Genomic DNA, 24,044 nt, shown 5'->3' on the forward strand with positions numbered 1-24,044 from the left:
ATCATTTAAATTCGTGGGGGGTCAATGTTCGTGGGCAAGCAAAATTTTATTGGTTCGTGGGGATGTAATTTCGTGGGCAGCTCGTTTATTTGGTAGATTTAATTAATCAGTACGTTGACAAAATAATTGTTCGTGGGGATGTAAATTCGTGGGTAAGGGTTACCCACGAAATCCACGAACATTGATCCACCACGAATTTAAATGATTCCACAGTATGCTTTTATAATTTTTTTCAGATTCCGGAAGTTTTAGTGTCTGCAATTTCTAAAATTTTTGAAAGTCGTTAACAACCCTTTAATGAACATGAACACACTTGACGGAGGAAATTAAGCAAAAAGTGAAACTTCATTGAACATTTATGGTAGAAAAGACACTGTCATTTTTACAAAGAAATACTACCATTTATACACTGAAACAATTTAATGAATGATAAAGAGATCTGTTTTAAGACGTTTCATGGTGCCTTGTGGAGGGGTGGGGTGGGGTTATTCTTGAAAAGGAAAGTAATAGGAGATGGGTGAGAGGTGAAGATTTGTTTACACAGAAGAACAATTGTTAAATTACTGGTACAGCTCCATTCATATGGTAATAAAAGAGTAATAAAAAATATACTGCTTGTGTAAAGGAATTACCTGTATCTGTAAGGTTCATATAAGCATTGCATAATACCGTTGTTTAATTTGCAATTATCATGAATAAGTCAAGAGGTCACTTAATTATGTTTATTTCACTAAAGGGAAGGCGTGATGAATAACAGTTTCACCTTCATATTGCTTGAAAAAAAAATAAACTGGAGTTGGTCGATAAACAGATTATCCAAGGTCACATTAAAATCCAAAATTTTGACTTTGAAAAGGCATTTTTTTTTGCATATAAATGTATCCTTCTAAAGAAAAATGAAAAAAATATCACTACTTATTAAAGATAATGAAGATTTCAACATAAACCATTCATCATAGATCTGTATGCATTTTTGAAAACAAATTATAAACCTATGGTAAACAAGCCTACCTAAGCGAAAATGATAAATGACATTTTCTCTTGGTATGATACATTGAAACATCACAGAATGTCCGCGGGTTTTTCCACAAAACAACTGTCTTTTTATACAAAAGCAGTTGAATACGTGCAAAATTTTTATCTAGATATAATCGAACTTGTTTTGCAGAACGTCGGTTTTACTCTTGCAAAATGGGAGTAATTCAGAGAACCGTGGCTATCGGAATACTGTTGTTGGGGTTTGCTACGTCACAGACAACAAAAAAAACCCCAGAGGTAGGATTTTACTAGATTTCCTACGATTTAAATTTGCGTCTCCATATGAGTGAAAAATTCTCGAGAGGGACGTTAAACAACAAACAAACGATTTAAATTTTTGTGCCAAGTAAAACTGAATTTTTTTTCGAGATAAGAAAAAACATTTTGAAAACGATCTAAACCTTTCTGTCTTTTACAAAGGAGACTTCGATAGTTATTGAATTAAAATAATTCATGAAATATTTTGACACTGAAATTTCGTCATTCAAATAACATCTTTGATTTTCATTATTTTGTATTTTACGCTTTCTTAGTTCATACATTTCACTGTAGTTTTAACTTCGCTCTAATTTCCTCACTATTGAATATTTACAATTTTAAAGATTATTCATCGAAAACAACGAAAATTATGGTAGATTATTTTTAACTAATGTTAATTACCTCGGTTTTTCTAATGATTTTCTATGATTTACTATTTCAAAATAGAAAACAGGGTTTTAAACTGTAAAACACTTCATTTGACAAAGGAATGCTACATGAATATATCGACAATAATCACGATGATTTAAAGTTCACGGATAACTTTTGATCGCTGAAATTAAATTAAATTAAAACCACCGAAATACATTCTACTTTTATAGTAGTAATACAATGAGAACTCTGTCACTTTTAAGATTTTTTCTTTAAAGAAGTGCTTTATGACGTAATTGTGCACCAACAATATTTCAATTGCAGTAATTTACTGGAACTTCCTATCGTTTAAAAACCCCATTTTATGTTTGAATTAATTTTGAATATATTTTGATAAATAACAGCGTAGATTTTAGTTAAGTAAAATTCAGAAGTAAATTCAAAAGGTCAATGAAATGCGTGTATTTTGCGTCTACATACCAAATTAATACATGTCCAAATATATCTTGTCTTATGAAATGTGAATGAATTGATTAATTTTAAAAGTTTCTCCAAAAGCAGACATTTTCTAACTTAATAGAAAATTATTGTAGAGCTTTTTAAAATACTTTTAACCTTTTGTTAATATTTATGTTTAGATATATTACCTCCAAGTGACGTCAGAAATCGACTTCCGGTTTGCTAAGACTGTGGTAACCAGTAAAGTTGTCAATAAGGAACCAGTTGCTAGTGAAGCTGTGTTCGATCTTACACTTCCAAACGAGGCTTTCATCACTGCATTCAAATTGTAAATTGAGTATGACAATATAACGGATAAAATTTTGAATTGTAATTTACCATTCAATAAAATATTTTAAATGTAAAAATTAATACTACCTGATTTTGTAGTGAAATATACGATAAAAAACAAACTAAAATAGTCTGTTTATTTGTTATTCAAGGACAATAAATGGCTCAGAAATTCATGGAAAAGTAAAAGAAAAAGGGAAGGCCAAGCAGGAATTTGAGGCTGCGAAAGCAAAGGGGCAGAGTGCAGGTCATATTGTAGCCAAGTAAGAATTATAATTATTACACTTCATTTTTATTCATGACTTATAATTCAAAAAGAAAATAACTATCGCATAAATGTAGAAATAAAAAAAGGTCAGATTGATAACCGAATGTATTTATAACTTTTCTACATCATAGCCCTCTCTCTTTGAAAACAAAAATAGTATAAAATGATTATATATCTCATATTCACACTAGAGTGAACATATTGAACAACTTCAATTTCACAGACCTAGAGAAACAAACAAGTTTCAAATCCAAGTCAATGTGGCGGCCCAAGAAAAAGTGACGTTCGAGTTAACATACCGGGAACTTCTCAGACGAACTAAAGGCCTATACAACCATGTTATTTACATCAATCCCGGACGAGTGGTTGACGATTTGAAAATCAATGTCCTAATCAAGGAGTCAAGGAACATCACAACTATCAAGATCCCACCAATAAGAAGTGATCTTCTTACAGAAGGTCCTGAAGGTAAAACTTTTATACCGATTTTTACATGATGTATCAATATTTATTCATAAGTAAAATTCGGGGTTATAGCTTCATAACCGCATTCAATCTCACGTGACATTTGAACTACATATATCTTTGTGCCTTAAATGGTTGTCATTATACCAGTCAGGCGGTTTGCTAATAAATGGATAAAAGCGAGATAAAAACCAAATAATAAATGATGTCATACAATAGTTAAATGAATTTTAAATAATCATGTCAAGGTTATCCTTTGCAACTTGCACTTTTGCAGTGCTTAAACAATTTTCATTTTAAAAAAATTAAAAGTAGGTCAGCGTTTTTAACATATTTTGCTATTTTGTTTTTAGGTACAAATGAGCTTGCTGTAGTTGATCGCATTAATTCAACGAAAGTCTTTATTTCATACGAGCCATCCAGAGCTGAACAAGAGTCTGGGGTCTCTGGCCAGTTTATTGTCCAGTATGATGTGGACAGAAGTGACAATGCAGGGGATATTTTGGTACGTTAAAATTCATATTTTGCAAAAAGTGATACAATATCGACTTATTTCTCTGCTATGATTATATCTTTGATGCAAAATGCGCACAAAAGCACACGAGAGTATTTACGGAAATTGTCAACAAAAGTTAAGGAAACATACAGTTATAAATTAACGAATGTAAGAATGAATTTAAAAAAACCTTGCTGAAAAGGGAATGGGACAGATATCCACAAATAAAAAAAATGAAATATATAGATCTTTTACGAGTTTTACTCTGTTTTCAAAGGTAATGGATGGTTATTTTGTGCATTTCCTGGCACCCAAAGGAATTGCACCGATGCCAATGGATATTCTGTTCGTGCTGGATAAGAGTGGCTCAATGATTGGAACTAAAATGAGACAGCTTCAGGAATCCATGCTGAAGATGTTAGATGACGTCAAGGCAGAAGACAGAATTATGATCATTGCATTTGACTTTTCTTTGTTGTACTGGAAACCCGAATTTGTTCAAGCAACAGCTGGAAACATAACTGATGCAAAAGATTATATAAGACAAACTGACGCCAGTGGAGGTTAGTCGTCACAAATTCTCTTAGAAATGATTCCCATTTTTGACAATTATTATAAAATCAAAGCTTAAGAGCATTTAGTATTCACTTTACAGAGCTGATTCTTTGCTTTGATCAAATCATTCAGCTTTAGGAAAAAAATCTAGCTCATTGGCTGATCATTTTAAAAGGATTAGCCGAGGGCTGGAGTTAAATCAAAGATGTACAGAAAGACAAAAAACTTCATAGATTTTAGTTTGTACTTTAAACATTGTACTTAAAAAACTTAAATTTACAGATTATGAGGTTGCCAGTATATATCAACTAACCGGAACCTCTCTTGGTTTGAGTGTGTAGTGTCAATTAAATCATTTGACAATTGTGTCTGTAATTAGCGCTGTAGAGAGTAAGCAAGTTCTTTTTAAATGGGTATAAGACTTTGTAGAAATTAAGGTAACATTAATGATTTATTTTAGCTCAGCCTTCTGCAATTTAATTGGATGGCTATTTGGGAAATCCCTCGTGTAACCCATTATGATGATCGAATATGTTGCTAAATTTAATCTAAATAGCTGCCAGGAAGAGATCCAATGTACGAAAGTAATAGATTAGATGTAGGTCAAAACTTAATGCGAAAAGAAGCAGCCTTTTGAAATGCATACTACAATTTTTTTTAGAGTATTGTTTTTTATATACTGGAAAAAAATTATTCCGTATGAAGTGTTTTGAGATCTTTCTTGTCTCTTTTAAATATATATAACGAAATAACTGAACTTCCAGGTACCAATATAGATCTTTCATTAAGGGAAGGATTGAGAAATCTAATCCAAACAACTGGTGAGAACGGTCGGGCACCGGTCTTGGTTTTCCTAACTGACGGAAAGGCCACGGTAGGCGAAACAAACACAGACCGCATCTTAGAGAATGTTAAGAAAGCAAATGAAGCAGAACTACCCATTTTTAGCCTTGCTTTTGGAAGAGGGGCAGACTTCAACATTGTTAAAAAAATCGCGGCAAAAAATAATGGATTTGCAAGAAAAATCTATGAAGACGCCGATGCTGCTCTCCAGATAGTAGAATTTTACAAGGAGATTTCAACCGTTTTAATGAAAAATGTCTCATTCAACTATGTTAATGGAACATTGTATGACAGTACAGTAACCGACACAAAATTTAACACTTACTTCAAAGGATCTGAAATGGTTGTTGCAGGAAAGGTAAAAGATTTAAACAAATTACAATCAGGTATGGTTGTTAATGGGACCGGAAGTGAAAACCAGGAAGTAGTCCTTCGTGTGCCTCCAATGTGGTGCACCATTCTACCATGGCCACTTCCACCATTTCCATTTCCGACGCCTTCGCCACCAGTCACTACTAGAAATCCTGGTATGATGGAGAAACTATGGGCGTATTTGACCATAAAACAGCTACTGGAGGAGAAAGAAGCACTTGATTCTACGACAGAAATTAAGAAACTAGAGGATAAAATTGTACAACTTTCTCTGAAAGTAAGAATACTATTTACAAGTATCAGAGTCTTGAATTAGATATCGATTGCTTACAATACAAAATTATTTTTCACTTGATTTAGAAGTCTGGCAATTTTTTTAAGACAGCGATAAGAAAGTCCCTTAATGTTATATCTATTACAGTATCAGTTTGTGACACCATTAACTTCCATGGTGGTTACTCTGCCGGATCAGACGAAGGCAAACCCCAGCGAGGTGAATCCAGCAGAATCAGAGCTTGCAGACTCTGTTCAACAAGGTAAAGATTTTATATTTCTATAGTAAGAATAAGAAAGTTCAGAACTATTTGTCCTGTGCGACTTTTTCCAGACACAGAGAAGGACAGAGACATACAAAGTGACCCATGTATGTGTCACTCTACACATACCACATAAGCTTCTTATAAGTAACGACAATTACTGCTCTGTTTTTTGTGGTTGTCATTTTTTGTCAAATCTTTAAAAAACTCGATCCTTTTAAAATACAAAACAAGAAGTACTATTGTAAATTTTACTATAGTATCAAAGTATTTGCTATAGTAATTCAAATTATCCAGTTTTTAGTCCCGTACAGGTGAAACAGAAGGGGATTATGGGTTTCCTCCTGATCTGTCCGTCCGTCTGTCCGTCTGTCTGTCTCTCAGTCTGACTGTCAGTCTGTCCCAGTAAGTTTTCCGCACATTTTTTTCTAAAAGCTTGCAGATATTGAGCTGATTTTTGGTATGTGAGTCTACCTTAATAAGATATAGACCAAGTTTGTATTTTATTCCACTTCAATGATTTTGATGGATTGTGGCCTTTTTAATTTTTAAGAGGGAACAGATTACACTTGCCGGAAGAAACAAGTAATGCTTATGTAATACTCCCGGAATGCTTGTTACTCTAGTAAATCTAATTATCAAAGTTTTTTCCTTTAGTAAGTCAAAGTTCTGACACTACGAATTTAAAGAATAAGTGAACTTAACGCCCGATTTTGGATCTTTTTGCGAACCCTATCGATCTGTAAATGAAGTGAATCCAAATATTTTACAAAGCAATTGCAAGATTTACGTAAACATGATTATATTAGATAGAACATTAGTGTTGCCATGAATCAAAATGAAGCAACGATACATTTGTGTTGCCGTCCGGAATTTGACATGTACCCGGAGTGGATTTTAGGTCACATAATCAATATAAATAGGTGGCGGGCTATCGATCGGCGTCAGTGTCGACATCTCTCTTTCCTTCTCTCTCTATAAAAATTCGAATATGTATATGGTACGTTTCAGCAATGCCTATATGAAATTAAAAGATTTCTCTGGTAAATTAATATTGTGAGGACACTAAAAATATAACATCATTTAATTTGCTAAATTCTGAGAATGACAGACTAACTAACCACGCTGTAAGACGTGAATTACATTAAGGTCACTCTTTTAACAGGTCGACCTGATCAAGGTTAACAAAGTTATTACAATGGAAGCGAGAAGTTTGTTTTGGATATGTTTTTGCAAAATTAAGTATGAACGCACGTTTGTCGGCTAAACTCCTTTTAATATGAACATTATTTTGTTCAATACACAACTACAGTGTTCTTAAGAACAACCGACAATCATGCGCTGACTATGTATTCAGACGATGAAAAAAGTGTGATCCTGATTATCTATTGATATTCAAGAAATCTTCAGGCCCCATGCCTTCGATAGTTATTTGGTTTTCCTTGAGTTAAAGAGAGTTTTAAATTTAGACCTGTAGCAAGAATACACAGTTAAGATATTGATGATTTAAATATTATGGAAAAAAATAAACATTTCATAAAACTTCAATTTACAGCTTTTTTCAGGACCCTAAAGTCCACCCATTCTTCAATATTTCATTTATTCCAATTCTTACCTGAGATTTTCTGATACTAAGAGGAAATAATACTTGTACATTCACAAATTAATTGCAATTTGGAGAGATTGTAAGAAGATTGTACATTCACAAATTAATTGCAATTTGGAGAGATTGTAAGAAGACTATACATCCCAAAAAGAAAGTTTTCAAGTTTCATAGTTTAGTATCATGGTAAAGTTTCAAAGTATTAGAGTACATAAAGCCTAATTTTCTTTCAAAATATAACCTGGCTATTTTCTAATCTGTGCAATTATTTAAGTCAAGAGTTCGTATTCTTAAAAAGTAAAATATGTGGGTAAACATTGATTCATGTGTTTTAGGAATTGCTATGACAGGAATATATATATATATACATACATTCATCAACAAGGCAATCATTTATTTCAATTAAGAATTCATGAATTGATGATGGTTGTGTAATTAAACCCTGTTGAAAATATTTCAAACATCAACTCGTGGATAAATGGATCATCTAATTACTATGTAATTCGCATATTTACATGTTTTTTAGGCACTGGTCCCCTAGCATGTGAGTACATTAAAATAAGCTAATCAAAATAAATAATACTGTGGCGGTCAGACAAGCTCAATGGCTAGATACGGTAGGTTTAGTTCGTAGAGCACTAGACCAGATATTCAAGGGGCCTGTATGCAAAACCTGGTCTAGTCCGTTGCATTTTTCTCCTCGCCGGTTGCATTTGGTGATGTACCGCGCCCTGTCGTGACCTACCAGGAAAGAACCTTCGTAGAAAACCTTTATGGAGGGAGGAATGTGGCAGTCAGACAGGTTTGAGCAATGGTGGCCAGATAACTCAGTATACAGAGCATCTGAATAGTGACTCAGAGGGGCCTTGTTCGAATTCTGGTCTGGTTTGTCGAATTTTACTTCCCGCCATTTAAAATACTATGGGGTTTATATGCATACTTTGTATTATTTAATTGCTTAATCATACATATTTTTTAATTCTCAAGAAAACTTAAAGTTTATGACTTTTTTAACCTTTATTTATTGTTCAGGCTACTGACAGATAAGTTGGTGTTACGGGGTTTTCAACAACTTTGTTTAAAGTCAGCATTTCGTAAATTCTATGGTCGATATAATGACCTTGTTAGCAAATATTCCTGTCATTGGGTCGTATTTTGGCTGACTTGTTTCATGGCAATTGTTAGGTCTTTATTATTATACTGTATTTGACTACAGAATATTCCTTCTATCTGATCAATACATAGGCTCACGGCGGGTTTGACCGGTCAACAGGGGATGCTTACTCCTCCTAGGCACTTGATCCCGTCTCTGGTATTTCCAGGGCCCTCTTCACAGATTTGTATTGTTTGTTGATTTATTTGAGAATGAACACTGTTTGATATCTTTTCTTTCATTCAAATATTTATATTTTTATGCACAATACAGTTCATTCGCCTGTATTCAATGCGGTCAAAGTAATCACATCAAGGGTTAAAGTCCCTAAAGGTAAGTGTTATATATATATATATATATATATATATATATATATATATATATATATATATATATATATATATATATATATATATATATATATATATATATATATATATATATATATATATATATATATTTGAGATTGAACACTGTTTGATATCTTCTTTTTTTCATTCAAATATTTATATTTTTATGCACAATACAGTTCTATCGCATGTATTGAGTGTGAGGAAAAAATTAATCAAATCAAGGGTTAAAGACCCTCTTCAAGGTAAGTGTTATATATATATATATATATATATATATATATATATATATATATATATATATATATATATATATATATATATATATATATATATATATATATATATATATATATATATATATATTCAAATATGTTTTGTGAAATTATATTCATTCTGGACAAACAAACAGTATCATCATAGTGTAAATCATTTCTTCATCAAGTGTTGCAGTTTCCACGCATCTCAATATTTCCTCCAAGGATTATGTTTACAACCACCACCACCACCACTTTTGTTTCACCTAAACCCACCACCACCTCAACTGCTTTTCCTCCCAATACTACAGAGACAGGCACTATTCCTCCCAATACTACAGAGACAGGCACTCTTCCTCCCAATACTACAGAGACAGGCACTCTTCCTCCCAATACTACAGAGACAAGCACCCTTCCTTCTTTTACCAAAAAGACAACCACTCTTCCCCCTTTTACCATTGAGACAACCACCACCGGCCCGTCATCACCCTCTATAGCCAAAGCAAGGATACAAGGTCTACAATTTAAACATTATGTCTGAAGTTTAACGGTATAACGATGATATTTAACTTGATCTTTTTTTAAATATAATATTTACCTATGATATTTACAGAGAAATCTCAGGTTCCATCTTTCGGGATTGCAATACCTGGACTAAAGAAACCTCTTTGCTTTGATTTACCGATGGCGTCTGACTCGATTTACACTTTAATAAAATTAACATCAACTGGAAGAGGTATGACAATTCCAATTATTGACAGGTCGCAGCATGTTGTTTAGAACATGATTAATCATTTAACACACTGTTTATTTTCAAGGACACAATATTAAAAGGAATTAGATTTTTTTGACTGTATTGGTCTTTTTTACGACAGTTTGTGGTCATTTCGATTTTTAATGAAGAAAATAATTTTATGTGTTCTTTATATACAAATAAATTATACCACAAGATATATATATTTTCTGTCTCTGTGTTACCAGATTATCGTATAAGCGGTCGATTTGGGACAGAGATGATCAATAATATCACAGTTAGTGATGGCAAGGACATGACCTTTAACGCTAATCCGGAGGACATCTCCAAGACACCTGTGTACCAGACAAGTATAGATGGCACAACAGTTTCAGTCAGAAACACACCACTTGGATTCCAGTTCATTTCAGAATTCAATGAAACAAAGACCAATTTAGAAGGAATTTTATGTAATTTTCTGTTCTTTTATACGCTTTGTAAATTTCATTTGTAGTAATGCAAGTCATGAGAGAATCATAATATGAGATAAATTAAATCAAACTTACAAAAGTTTCACTGAGATATTTATGCTTTAAAATTTGATTTTGAAACAGTCTCTGTTACATTTTGAGATAGGTGACATCCCTCCTTCTCTGATAATAATATATAGAAAAATGAATTAATCTAGTTTTTATTATTGTAGCTATCTTCAAGGACTACAGTGGTAAACTTGTTGCTATGGTTATGGAGTCTGGTGAGTTTGTCACATACTTCGATTTGAAACAGACAACTGGACACCGTATTTCTTTGAAAGCAATAACTAAAGAATTTGGTGATGGGATTTGTTGGTACCTGGACAATGAGACCATTAAGAAGTTTTATACTAAGGTTTCTCAATTTTTAGTTACAATACCGTGAAAGTGTATGTCTCTCTGATGTATTTATCTTAGAATTGATTACAATTATATATAATAAAACAAACAAACATTGCTTTAATGTGTTATTTTTCTGAATTAAAAATTTGGTTCAGATTGCGTTGTATGATGACAAAAAGCAAAAATAGTGTAAATGATTCGGATTAGTTTGTTGTTCAAGTGACAAAGATGATTGTGAATTGTTGACGGATTAGTTCTTTTATCGCTCTCATTATCAGCGTTTGTTATCAACACCAACGAATCAAAAAAAAAAAAAAAAAAAAAAAAAAAAAAAAAAAAATTCGTGTGTGTGTGTGTTTAATTTCCTTTTACTATTTATTGGAAAAAAATCTCTTAAATCTAAGAAGGTGGGCTCTTTAACCAAAAGAGATATCTCTGTAACTTAGAGAGAAATATCTTCCTAAGTAGATCTTTTAATATCTAGAGAGATATCTCTAAGAGTTAGAAAGACTTAGATATCTTTTAAACTTCTAGGGATATCAATGTTAAAAGAGATATCTCTAAATCTAAACATTTCAGCTGAAAAAGAGATATCTCTTAGTGGAAGAGATACTTCTTTTAGTCAAAAAGGTTTCCCTTTTTAGTGATCATTAAATTAAAATATTTATCTTTTCCACATCTGAAACGAAAGGGAGACCAGGGATGTGATCAATGCGACTTGCAGCAACAAAGACAGTTCAGTGAAATAGTTTAGAGAAAAAGCTTCCGTATGTCCACGCAACCTTACACTGAGGATAAAGAAGGCAGACAAAATTACAGCAGAAGAATTATTGCCATTTTGTTGACTAAAGACTTTATTGGGAATGAAAGTAAGGAATAATCGACCGAATTTTCTCAAGCCACGAAATAAAACATCTTGTTATTTAACATCTAGACTACACTGAATTACTTGTGTATAATTAATTTATTTGTGCGAAAAAGTGGGAGAATAATCCCTAATTTAAGCGAAACCCCATGGTGTTCCGATGCCTGTGTTAACATGTCTCTTGTCAGTTAAAAAATCCAATTGATGAAGACCTCAGTTTTTTGTACGTCATATATTGTTACTGAAGTCATTAGGAAACATATTTGAAATCACTTCTTTTTTCATTTTTTACAGCAAAAGTTGTGTAAACGACAAGTTAAGAATTGTTTTTGTGATTACAAATGTTTACGGCACAATAAATGGAGTATTCCTTCCATAAAGTTAAATCAACACAGGGATTTTCTTTTCATTTCCATTATAGTATATTGCAGGTCACTTAAAATAGTTAGTATTGTGTTATATGTTTAATTATGTCCTACCCTTTTGTCACATTGATGTCACAATGCAAGTGTAAATCTGATAATGGTCACTGTACTCTAAACTAGTTTTTATGCTATTACCTTGGCTCTCCCTCAGAAGTGATGAAATATATAGAGATAACGAACAGTATTCAAGCTCAAAAGTCCATTAAACATTACAAAATAAGTGCAAAGCAAACACGGACCTCCAAAACATCAGAGGTGGGATCAGGTGCCATGGAGGAGTGAGCATCCCCTGCCGACCGGTCACACCCGCCGTGTGCTCCTTGTCATGACCAGGAAATAACGGAAAAATCCGATCTACAATTCAGTGTGTAAATAATGGCCTAACAATTGGTATGCAAAACATCAGTCAGCATTTGATTCAATGATAAATTGTATTTGCTGACAAGGTCATTGTATCGACCATAGAACTTACGAAATGATGACTATAAAGGAGACTGCTGATATTCTTGTTTCATCAACTTGTTTGTCAATAATTTACCTCGTTTTAGAAATTGTACATACGTAGAGGATGTTCTTGCGCATCGGATCAACTGAGAGATATAAACCTTATAAATTGTAGTATATCATTATTTCAAATAGTATTTTCAGAGGAGAGCTCCCGAATGCAGCTACACAAGACAAATAGTTTGAAACTTGAGGGAATCACCTTTCCCATGTATCCTGTCCTGTTAGTGCAGCGTTCAGGGACATGAAAAGCGATGCAAATACTATTTGTGTTTTATTTAATTTTAGTTTTATAGAGACCACAGTCAAATTGGACTTGTAACAGCCGACAGGGCCTGTGTTGTCTTATCTACCTCATACCACCGCATACCGTTACCACATTGATAAAATAATAAACAACAAGTAATATGCTTTATTGTAAATAATGCAATTTAAAAAGTATTCATGTAATAAAAAATATAATTTGTTTATATGTAATATGTTAATCCATATCTATCCGTTATTCAGTGATCGACGGGGGGTAAATTTATCAACCAATCAAAAGATACATGGAGTGGAGATTCTACGTCATTTTTATCTTGATTTAACTATAATCTGGACAATAACTTTTGAATGGTTTGTGCTAGGGCCTTCATATTTCACATGTGTATTCCTTGTGAGAAGATCTTTCCTTGGGTGTAAATATTTATGACCATTTGATCTTGGGGTTTAACTTAGTTTTGAAAAAAATTAACCTTGGCCATAATTTTTTACCGGTTGGTGCTAGAGCTTTCATATTTCACAGTTATATTCCTTGGGACAAAACTTTTCTTTGAGTACCAACATTTTTGATCTTGGAGTTTGACTTGCATTTGAGAAGATTTACTTTTGTCATAAGCTGCTATACGGAGGTATCATGTTTCACAAAAACATCTAGTCTTAAATATGGATATCATAATAAAAAAATCGCCATTTATTATCCCTAAAAGTAGAACATTAGAAGTGTATTTTATCGTTTTAAATTATAGACATAAATGATGCATGGGGATTGGTAAAGATTTTGCTTCATTTAATTTTTATTTGATAGGAATAAAAACACACTGAATATTAATTTTATTTAGAATTTGCAAAACCAGCAAAAATGATTATTTGATGAATAATTTATGTTTTGCCGCTAGATACTTTAACTATTAACTCAGAGAAAATGACATGCATGGAATCATCATAATGTAAGAAAAATGTCCTTGCAGAAATATTTAAATTCCTTTTATTTTTGAAAGCATACTCTTTAAGAAACTTAGACGAAAGAGTACATCACATTTTTTTTTGAACCTCCAGGAAAATTGCTTTGGAAATCCAAATTTTTTATAAATACAGAATAAGAAATCCCGAGATCACGTTTAGCATTTTTAGGTCACCTGAGTCACTCAGGTGACCTATTGCTATCCGTTTTTGTCCGTCGGCGTGCGTCGTGCGATGTGCGTTAACATTTGAACATTTTTAGCTTCTTCTCTGAAACCGCTCAACCAGTTTCAACCAAATTTGGCATATAGCATCTATGGGTGAAGGGAAACAAAAATTATGAATTTCATGGTCCCTGCCCCCCTGGGGCCTGAGGGGTGGGGCTAAAACCACCAAAAATAATGCAATCTTTAAAAATCTTCTTCTTTACTCCTGGACATCAAGCAGTCAAACTGTTGGCATCATTGTAATAAGCATTGAGCCCTCTACCAAAATTGTGAAATTCATGGCCCCAGAGTCAGGGGTTCTGGCCCCAGGGTGGGACTATATAGATCATATAGTGAAAGTGCATTATTTCTTTGAAAATCTTCTTCTCTGCTCCTGGGTGTCAAATAAATTAACTACGTATATAGTTATGATGAGTAAGAGTGCCTCTTCCAAAATTGTGAATTTCATGGCCCCAGGGTCAAGGGTTCTGGTGTTAGGGCGGGGCTCTATTGATTATATAGTGAAAATGCATTAGTTCTTTGAAAATCTTCTTCTCTGCTCCTGGGTAATAAATAAACTATGTAAGTACATATTTATAATGAGCAAGAGTGTCTTTTCCAAAATTGTGAATTTCATGGCCCCAGGGGCAGGGGTTCTGTTTCTAGGGCGGGGCTCTACTGATTATAAAGTGAAAATGCATTAATTCTTTGAAAATCTTCTTCTCTGCTCCTGGGTATTAAATACAGTAACTAAGTACATAGTTGTGATGAGCAAGAGTGCCTCTTCCAAAATTGTGAATTTCATGGCCCCTGGGTCAGGGGTTCTGGTGTTAGGGTGGGGCTCTATTGGTTATATAGTGAAAATGCATTAATTCTTTGAAAATCTTCTTCTCTACTCCTTTGTATTATTGAAACAAATTAAATACATAGTTATGATAAGCAAGGATGCCTCTTCCAAAATTGTGAAATTCGTGGCCCCTGGATCAGAGGTTCTGGTGTTAGGGCGGGGCTCTATTGATTATAAAGTGAAAATGTTTTAATTCTTTAAAAATCTTTTTTTCTGCACCTGGGTATTATTTAAACAAACTAAGTACATTGTTATGATAAGCAAGGATGCCTTTTCCAAAATTGTGAAATTCATGCCCCCGGGGACAGGAGTTCTGGTGCTAGGGCGGGGCTATATAGATCCTATAGTGAAGGTGAATTGTTTCTTTGAAAATCTTCTTCTCTGCCCCTGGGTATTGTTTAAACAAACTAAGTACATTGTTATGATACGCAAGGATGCCTCTTCCAAAATTGTGAATTTTATGACCCCAGGTTTAAGGGTTCGGGGGGGGGGGGGGGGGGCTTCTATTGATTATAAAGTGAAAAAGCAAAAAATTCTTTGAAAATATTCTTTTCTGCTTCTGGTTAAAAAAGCAAAGAAGCCAAGTGTATAGTTATGATGAGCAAGAGTGCTTCTTCCAGAGTAGTGAATTTCATGACCCCTTGGTCAGATGTGCTGGTGTGAGGGTGGGGCTCTTGATAATATAGTGAAAATCCAATAATTCTATTAAATAATCCTGTTCGCTCCTTAGTGTTAAGCAGATAAACAAAGTGATTAGTTATGATGAGCAAACGTATGGTCCCAGAGTCAGAAGCTCTGGTGTTGGGGGGGGGGGGGACTCTATTGATAATATAGTGAATCTGTAGTAAAAATGCTTTATTTCTTTAAAAATCTTCTTCGCACCTGGGCATATCTGAGGCAAACAGAGTAAAAGTTTTTATAAGGAAGGGAATTTTTACCAGATTTTTGAGCATCTGGACCATTTGGTCAAGTGTTCTGGTCCTGGCCAGGGCTCTATTAGTTTGTATTCTACTGAGAGGAGTTATTCCCCTTTGCCATTTACTTTTGATAATTTATCACTGTAAATAATGTACTTGAAAGGTAAATAGAATAAGAGAATTATGCAAAAACTTTTATTGTATAATACAAAAAGTACTTTCATAGTTTTAATGATCAGATAGACTTGTAAGTAGTAGATAAATAAAAATGAGACAAAAATAACTTGTCTTATTAAATGTTCATCAAGGACCAAGAGAGGCCAATGTAAGAGATTTCAACAAGGGATTAAAATAGTACAGAAGCATTGATAATTTGTTAATATGTTGTATGGTGATAGTGATGAATGGGGAACAGATTAGAACTTAATTTATGAACTGTTAATGAATATTAAGACCAATTATTTTGTTGATCATGATCACCCTATTTTTTTTGCTTTGGGGCAATAAAGCTTCACCTTTCAGTTCATTTTATACTCTATGCATCCTTTAAATTGATGTATCATACTCAGGTGACCGTTAAGGCCCTTGGGCCTCTTGTATATTGTTCTTAGAGCATTATATTTTAAATTTCATTAATTTAAATTCATCTTACCAGGATATACTTAATCATTACGATAAATTATAAAGCAGAAATATTCTATAACTAAATGCATACACGCCTTCGTAAAAATACGTTCCAGATAGGAAAATGATAAATGACCTCTTTTTTTTTTTTTCAAAAGATGACAATTTCTACATCTTGAAGATTGTTTTCCATAGGTCTATTTTTGCTATTGTTCAAACTGAATGCGTGCAAAATTATGGTATATAAATATGGTTAAAATTGTATAAATTTAGTTTGAATCTGCAAAATGGGAATCTATGAAGGAATTGTAGCATATGGAATTGTTCTTCTGTGCGCTGTTTCGTCACAGAAACTTAAAACGCCAAAGGTAGGAAACATTTCAGTTATAATAATTAATCTCTTGGAAAGAGTGAAAAATTAAAAGAGATCCTCTACTTTTTTTTTTTTACTTGAAATGAAACATTGAAATAATGTTTCATCCATTCTGTATTTTTTTTTAATTTGCCTAACATAAGCTGCCCTTTGTAAAAATTATTTTCCATTTTAATTTTTTTTTTTCATTTTATGATACACTATAATGATGATGAAAAATTGTTTAGTTGATCTTGCACATCTCTGTCGTAGAATGCTACAGAATAAGTTTTTAAGAATAGTTAACATTCAGGGGCTCGTTTCACAAAAAGGCCTACGACCAGGCGTAAGCTTAGTCCGGACTAAGTCGGTGACTAAACCCCAAAATCGGACTAAGTAGCGTTTCACAAAAAGGCGCAGACTTAGTCGAGACTAAAGTTAAGCTTAAATCTAGGCCTGCTCATGAGTAGGCGTAAGTTCTTAGTCTGTACACAACTTGAAAAAAGTGCCAAGTGTTTTGATCACAAAGAGATAAAAAAAATATTATTTTGTACGTAAACGATGTAATACCTATTCATGTACATACATGATATGCGAAATGTGAAATATACAATTTAATATTATGTAGGTACATGTAAATAGAAAGGTAGTAAAAGTCCAGCGAGGATGCAGAATTTTTCCGTAAAAAGGTTTGATGAGCTAGACATTTGTAAGTAAGAATTTTGAATTGTGAAACTGGGTAAGCTTAAGACATAAAAGAAGTGCCCGAGTTTAAAAAAAAAAAAAACAGGCACGCGTAGTATGGGGGAGGGGGCTGCAACCCTCCTTTTTTTCCAGTAATGGTGTTTTCTGTTAAAAATTAAGTTGTAATTAAGGCTGACTTACATTTTCAGTATTTTTTTTTTTTTTTTTTTTTTTTTTTTTGTTTTTTGTTTTTTTGTACTGTCAAATTTTTCTGAATATTATTTTTTGTTAACTCAATTACTACCCCTACTCCCCATCTCCCCACACACTGGGTCCCTGATAATTATTTATTTTTTAAATGGATAATGTTTTTGAAAAAAAAAACCTCCTCAAACAATATACATTTAATAGATTTACGATAATAAGAAAATATTCGGTAATTATGCCAAGTTTATGAACCTTTCACCTTAATTTCCCCTTTAATTCAATATAAAATTTATAGAACAGAAAAATATGAATTTGTAAAATGTTCCAGTAATTAATTATCTTGTCCGTAATACTGTTTTTTTCCTTATTTCAAAGGAGTAACTGTCATGGCGTTTAAGATGTGCCGATGGGTCTATCATTTTTTAAAAAATAGGTACTTGTTTTTAATTAATTTAAAATCTATTGTATTTTTCTCAAATGAATTTTGTTTGAGAGTGTCTTTTGATGGATTCATGAACAGATAAAACACTTTATATTGCATGCATTTGAAAAGAAAGTGGTCAATAACGTGTTAAAATGTTTTTATGAGTAAATAAGAAACAGAGATTCAAATATGCTGCCAATTAATGCATTATACTAATAAAACATATCAAGAAGAAGAAATTTTACTTATCTAAAAATATTTATGAATATGAAAATCATGACTTGGTAATATCTTTATATCGAGATAAAATCTTCAAGAAATATTCTGCATCTATAAAAGAAATATTATATGATCACATTCTTAATAGAAATTGAAACGGAATTACTAGATTTAAAAGAAGAAAATGATGATGTTGAAATTTATACCTTTCCCGATCTAAATAAATCTGATCCCGACTGGAAATATATTAAATGAAAATATTTCAGAAATTTATAAAAATACTAGATTGCTTGCCTGTAACATGGAATACAAGAAATTGATTAAAAACTAATTAAGCTTTTGCAAACCTTTATTGAGAATGCGTGTGCCAATGGAAATGTTGTATATGCGTATTTTTACATGGACTGTGTAAATTATCATATCGATATCAATGTTATACCGTATGTCCGAAGTGTAAGTAAGTAAATGGTTTATTATAGTGACATGTGTTATGTACAGTTACATCAACTGTCAACAAATATACATATAATAGGAATTTAAACACCCGGCCCATCGGGCCTATATGTCACTTTTAACAATATAACATTCAATAAGAATACTGTGATATTACGCATTGCGTTTATTATAAATAATAGACTGTCTGTAAGTATATGCTAAGTATATGAATTTTCCGATTTGTCTTGGGAAATTTACTTAAAGAAATTTGGTTTTGTCTAAATCTGACATACTGATATCAAATGAAGTTGGTTTAAATCCAATACTGGTAAAAAGATTGCTCTAAAATTTGAATATGATGTACAATGCAGCAAAAAGTGGCATTCATCTTCTACACTATTTGAAGAACATAGAGTACAGAGTCTATCAGATAAAGCCTCCCCCTTATACCGTCCTGTTTCTATACTTATAGGTAACACACCACATCTAAATTGAGCAAGTATAGAACGATGACACTTTGGAATATCCATTGTTACATATTTCTCAGTTTGAAAATCAATCTTTACGGCTCGGTAGATTGTAAGTTGTGGGACGTTTTGGAGATCTTCATTCCACGCATTTAAAAATTTCCGACGAAGTTTTTTTTACATGTATTATAATACATGTATCAGCTTGAATGCCAAGAAATCTAATTCAGTTAGAATTGATTATTCTGTTATCAAATTATAAATTCAATACAACTGATAAATTTTCAACAACCTCATATCCATATTTTAATAATATATGATTTCATAATTGTTAAATTTTCCACAGGTCCGTAGAAGACGAAGGGGCCAGGGGGCCCCGGCCCTCCACTTTTTTCTGAGTGAAGTTTTTTGCTATATTAAATTTTCCTTCTGATGCTGGTTGTCCCTCCCTTCCCCTCCTCCCACTTTCTGTCGCTGTAAGGTCGAGAACTGGCAAATTCCATGACTTGGACAGTTGATTAGCTTTTTGACTTGGCAAATTCCATGACTTGGACAGTTAATTAGGTTTTTGACTTGGACAGTTAATGAAATTTTTTTGGTCACATTAATTTAGGAAGTTGCCCCCCCCCCCCCCAACAACCCCCAATTTTTGGTAGTTCAGGTTTTTTGGCTTGCCAGATTTTTTTGTGGGGGTCCCCCCCCCTTTTTAAACCGTAGCTACGAACGTGTTCCAGGACTTTGCCACTACCTTATTTGTGTTTATTTTAATGTAAAACATGTGAAGACATTATGGCTTATTTTCTAAGGAAATTACTCCAGTAAAATTCTTCATGCTTAATGTATTCTAATTTTTCCTAAGTACGTATGCTGTGTACATCGTTTGAGTTTTAATGTACAATTGTACATCGAAATATCACAAATCGAGTACATTCACGTTTATGCTTTTCTAATGTAATTTGTACCTATATAGATTTTTTTTTAAATTTATCTGAGCATATCAAATAGTTATTTAATTTTAATGCTTTGACCTTGAAAATACAGATAGGTTTGCGTAATATATCTGTTTAAAGATGGTGAAGAGAGAAAACATGCACGCGCGCTAACGCTTTCCGTGCCTTACTTCTGTATTTAGGTTTAAGTTTGATATTAATTTGATCCGCCACATGTAATTGTAGTCTCTAAACCAAATAAAATACGCTCTGCGCATGCTTAGTTCTTAGCGGAGAGGTCTTCGTCTTAGGCCTAGTCTTACGCCGCTTTCTGAAACGCGATTCAGGCCTGTCTAAATTTTGGCGTAACTTACTTAGTCGGACTAACTTAGGCCCAAATCTACGACTTTTTGAGAAACGAGTCCCAGATGAGGAAATCAGCTTAAAAGCTTTTGTATAGTTCGAATGTAAAAGGTAAAGATAACGAACAGTGATCGATCTCAAAAATCCACAAACAATACAAATAGGTGAAGAGGGCATAAAACACGGACCCCTGGAAATTCCAGAGGTGGGATCAGGGGCTCGTTTCTCAAAAAGTCGTAGATTTGGGCCTAAGTTAGTACGACTAGGTATAAGTTACGTCAAAATTTAGACGGGCCTAAATCGCGTTTCAGAAAGCGGCGTAAGACTAGGCTTAGACTAAGACCTCGCCTAGTACTAAGCATGCGCAGATCGTATTTGATTTGGTTTAGAGACTACAATTACATTTGGCGGATCAAATTAATATCAAACTTAAACCTAAATACAGAAGTAAGGCACGGAAAGCATTAGCGAGCGAGCATGTTTTCTCTTTTCATCATCTTTCAAACAGATATTTTACGCAAACCTATCTGTATTTTCAAAGTCAAAGCATTAAAATTAAATAAATAAATATTTTTGTATGCTCAGATAATTTTTTAAAAATCTATATTGGTACAAATTACATTAGAAAAACATAAACGTGCATGTACTTGATAGTGATATTTCGATATACAATCGTACATTAAAACCCAAACGATGTACATAGCATACGTACAGTGTACTTCCGAAAACTCGGAATACGTTAAGCATGAAGAATTTTACTGAAGTAATTTTCCTTTGAAAATAAGCCATATTGCCTTTTCACTTATGTTTTAAAAAGAATAAATGAAGCCGTAAAGCTTGCATGCAATAAAGAACATTTCTTTTTACATTGAAAATATAGAAACGCTTTTTAGTAATTGTTATGAAAAAATTAAAGTGTTCTTTAGATTTATTTATTTACATTTTCCTCTGTTCGTTAAGTTAATTTTTTTAAGATTAAGTGCACTCGGTACTTTGAAGTGAAAGTTGCGGGTCCTTCGGATGAGAACTTAAAAACCGAGTCCCCGTGTCACGACAGACGTTGGCACGATAAAGATCCCTCACTGCTCAATGGCCCTAAGTGCCGAGTAAAGGTCTAAATTTGAAGCCCTTCACCGGTATATTGTGACGTTTCTATATGAGTAAAAAATTCTCGAATGGGACGTAAAACAACAATCAATCAATCATGTTCATAAATGAAGACTAGTAAGTTCAAGCAGGTTATGTTGGTCAGCCATGTCCTCCTAATAATCAGATACCACCATTATTCCTTATTGTAAGTTTAAAGATACTTGTAATTCATTAAATATTTGTATTCCTGATGTGTTATTATTTGCTTAACAAATGAAAACAACAATAATTTTGACTGTTGATTCTCTTATGACTGGGTTTTTCTTTGAAATTCCAATTAAGCTTAATGGGTGCTGAAATTCTCATTTCTAAGGGCCCTGACCACCATTCCTACATGTAAAGTACTGAGAACACACAGATTGAGGTAAATTTTACACTGGACTGGAACCCGAATTAATTTTATTAAACCTATCGTAACTTTCAACACCTTTGGACCCAGTGATGTAAAACGATAACACAAAACCCAGGCGAGTAATTGGCTAGAGTTTTGGACTATATGGTTTTATACATTTTTAAATCACCGTATCCAGAACAAAGAAGTATTTTCTTTTCAAATAATTTAATTTCAGCAGTTTAACATGGAGATATTAAGGAGGCTAAGATAAATAAAGAAGTAGCCGTGTATGTGTGTGTGTTGAGGGGGGGGGGGGTTCCGAAAAGTGAAAGGGTTTACCAATGATCACACGCTTGTCCTACCAAGGAAAAGTTGCATTTAGTTTTATCTTATAAGCAAACCCTAGGGACACAACAGTTAGGTACATGTACACATCTTTTTTGAAACCATCGTGCATCATAATTTGGAAAGGAGGACCTCCTAGCTAAATTAAACCTAATACCTAAAGCAGACCTTAAAAGTGCCTTCAGGCTAATGCCAAGATATCCAAAGGCCTATGAGCTAATATAGTAGGATTTATTTTAGGGAAGCTTGTTATTTAAAAGGCAAGATGTGACCATGTGGCGTCTATTTCATATCCTGCAATACCTTCGAAACATTCTTTTCTTTGAATGGGTGGTTAGATAACAAGTAGGATTAGATGCTGTACGTCAATATTTGGACAATTTTATTTTTGCAGGAAGGGCAAATACAGGTCATTGCCAAATCTTAGTACGAGATTCCAGGGTCTGTTAAAATGGCCATTCCCAAGAACCCCGACAAAGCCCTAGGGCCTACTACCTAGGGTCCTTGATTTTAACTTTAGAAATGATATTCAAACTAAAAAAACGTAGAAATTTATCAAATCTTCGAGCATATTTAAAAATAAGCAATCACCTTTACATACCTTTAGAATAGAGTTAGGCAAACTAATTTCTTTGCAAAGGACACCACAGAGTCTGCCACATCTGTTTCACATTGAGATATTTTACTGACAATAGACGAAAAAGGCCAATTAACAACTGAATTGTATGACAAATGAGATGACTTTAGCTTTTCCATCGTCAACTTTCCTTATTTATGTAGTAATATTCTACTATCACCTGCTTATGGTGTTTATGTCTCCCAACATATTTGCTAATCAATAGCTTGTTCTGAGTACGATCAATTTTTAAAGCGAGGCAGGCTACTCACTGATAAAGTGATGTTACAGGGATTTCAACAGCCTCGTTTAAAGTCAGTATTTCGTATATTTAATGGTCGTTATAATGACCTTGTTAGCAGATATAACCTGTCATTGGGTCGTGTTTTTGCTGACTTGTTTCATGCCAATTGTTGGGCCTTTGTTTTTGTTCTGAACTGACTACGGATAGTTCTGTCTACCTGAGCAATACACAGGGCGTACGGCGGGTGTGATCGGTCAACAGGGGATGCTTACTCCTCCTAGGCACCTGATCCCACCTCTGGAATTTCCAGGGGTCCGTGTTTTATGCCCTCTTCACCTATTTGTATTGTTTGTGGATTTTTTTCTTTTTTATTTCAAAGAGTTACATATTAAGTTACATAATGAATTTTTTGCTCACATTTTCTCACACATTCACACTTCCCCTCTCTAGTTTTAAACAAGAATGAAATATCAAATAAAAGTTTATCAATGAGATGTAGTATTCCATTTGAAAAAAAATATTGTTGGTGTTTTAATAAATATTTACGACTCAAAAATATTAATCCATTGTGACCATAAGTTTTCAAAATTGGTCATTGCAAATTTTTGAATTGATATGGATTTTTCCATCTAAGAGTAACATGTAAATGATGAAGCAGCCCAGTAATCATAGGTATTTTGTTCTGTTTCAAACAGGAAAAGATA

General features: G+C 33.3%; 1 protein-coding gene across 1 annotated transcript; it reads left to right on the plus strand.

Moving 5' to 3' along the window:
* Positions 1-1,191: 1,191 nt before the first annotated feature.
* On the plus strand, positions 1,192-11,077 carry LOC133178199 (inter-alpha-trypsin inhibitor heavy chain H4-like). Its single transcript, XM_061312950.1, has 14 exons — positions 1,192-1,275; positions 2,307-2,455; positions 2,610-2,720; positions 2,949-3,193; positions 3,544-3,695; positions 3,964-4,249; positions 5,006-5,733; positions 5,878-5,992; positions 8,122-8,139; positions 9,022-9,081; positions 9,544-9,870; positions 9,969-10,091; positions 10,337-10,558; positions 10,792-11,077. The coding sequence occupies exons 1-14, from the start codon at positions 1,192-1,194 to the stop codon at positions 11,004-11,006; spliced, it is 2,835 nt and encodes a 944-aa protein (XP_061168934.1). The 3' UTR covers positions 11,007-11,077.
* Positions 11,078-24,044: the final 12,967 nt, after the last annotated feature.

This window comes from Saccostrea echinata, unplaced genomic scaffold (genome assembly GCF_033153115.1).
Source record: "Saccostrea echinata isolate AGI-Se365-2 ecotype Australia unplaced genomic scaffold, CSIRO_AGI_Sech_v1 ptg000002l, whole genome shotgun sequence".
NCBI lineage: Eukaryota > Metazoa > Mollusca > Bivalvia > Ostreida > Ostreidae > Saccostrea > Saccostrea echinata.

Excerpts from the sequence above, each read along its gene's own strand:
- LOC133178199 (XM_061312950.1), top strand. The coding sequence starts at position 1,192 with ATGGGAGTAATTCAGAGAACCGTGGCTATCGGAATACTGTTGTTGGGG. Across the intron at positions 2,456-2,609 it reads TTCATCACTGCATTCAAATT|GACAATAAATGGCTCAGAAA; the intron begins GTAAATTGAGTA and ends TTGTTATTCAAG. Across the intron at positions 9,082-9,543 it reads AAGGGTTAAAGTCCCTAAAG|TGTTGCAGTTTCCACGCATC; the intron begins GTAAGTGTTATA and ends TTCTTCATCAAG.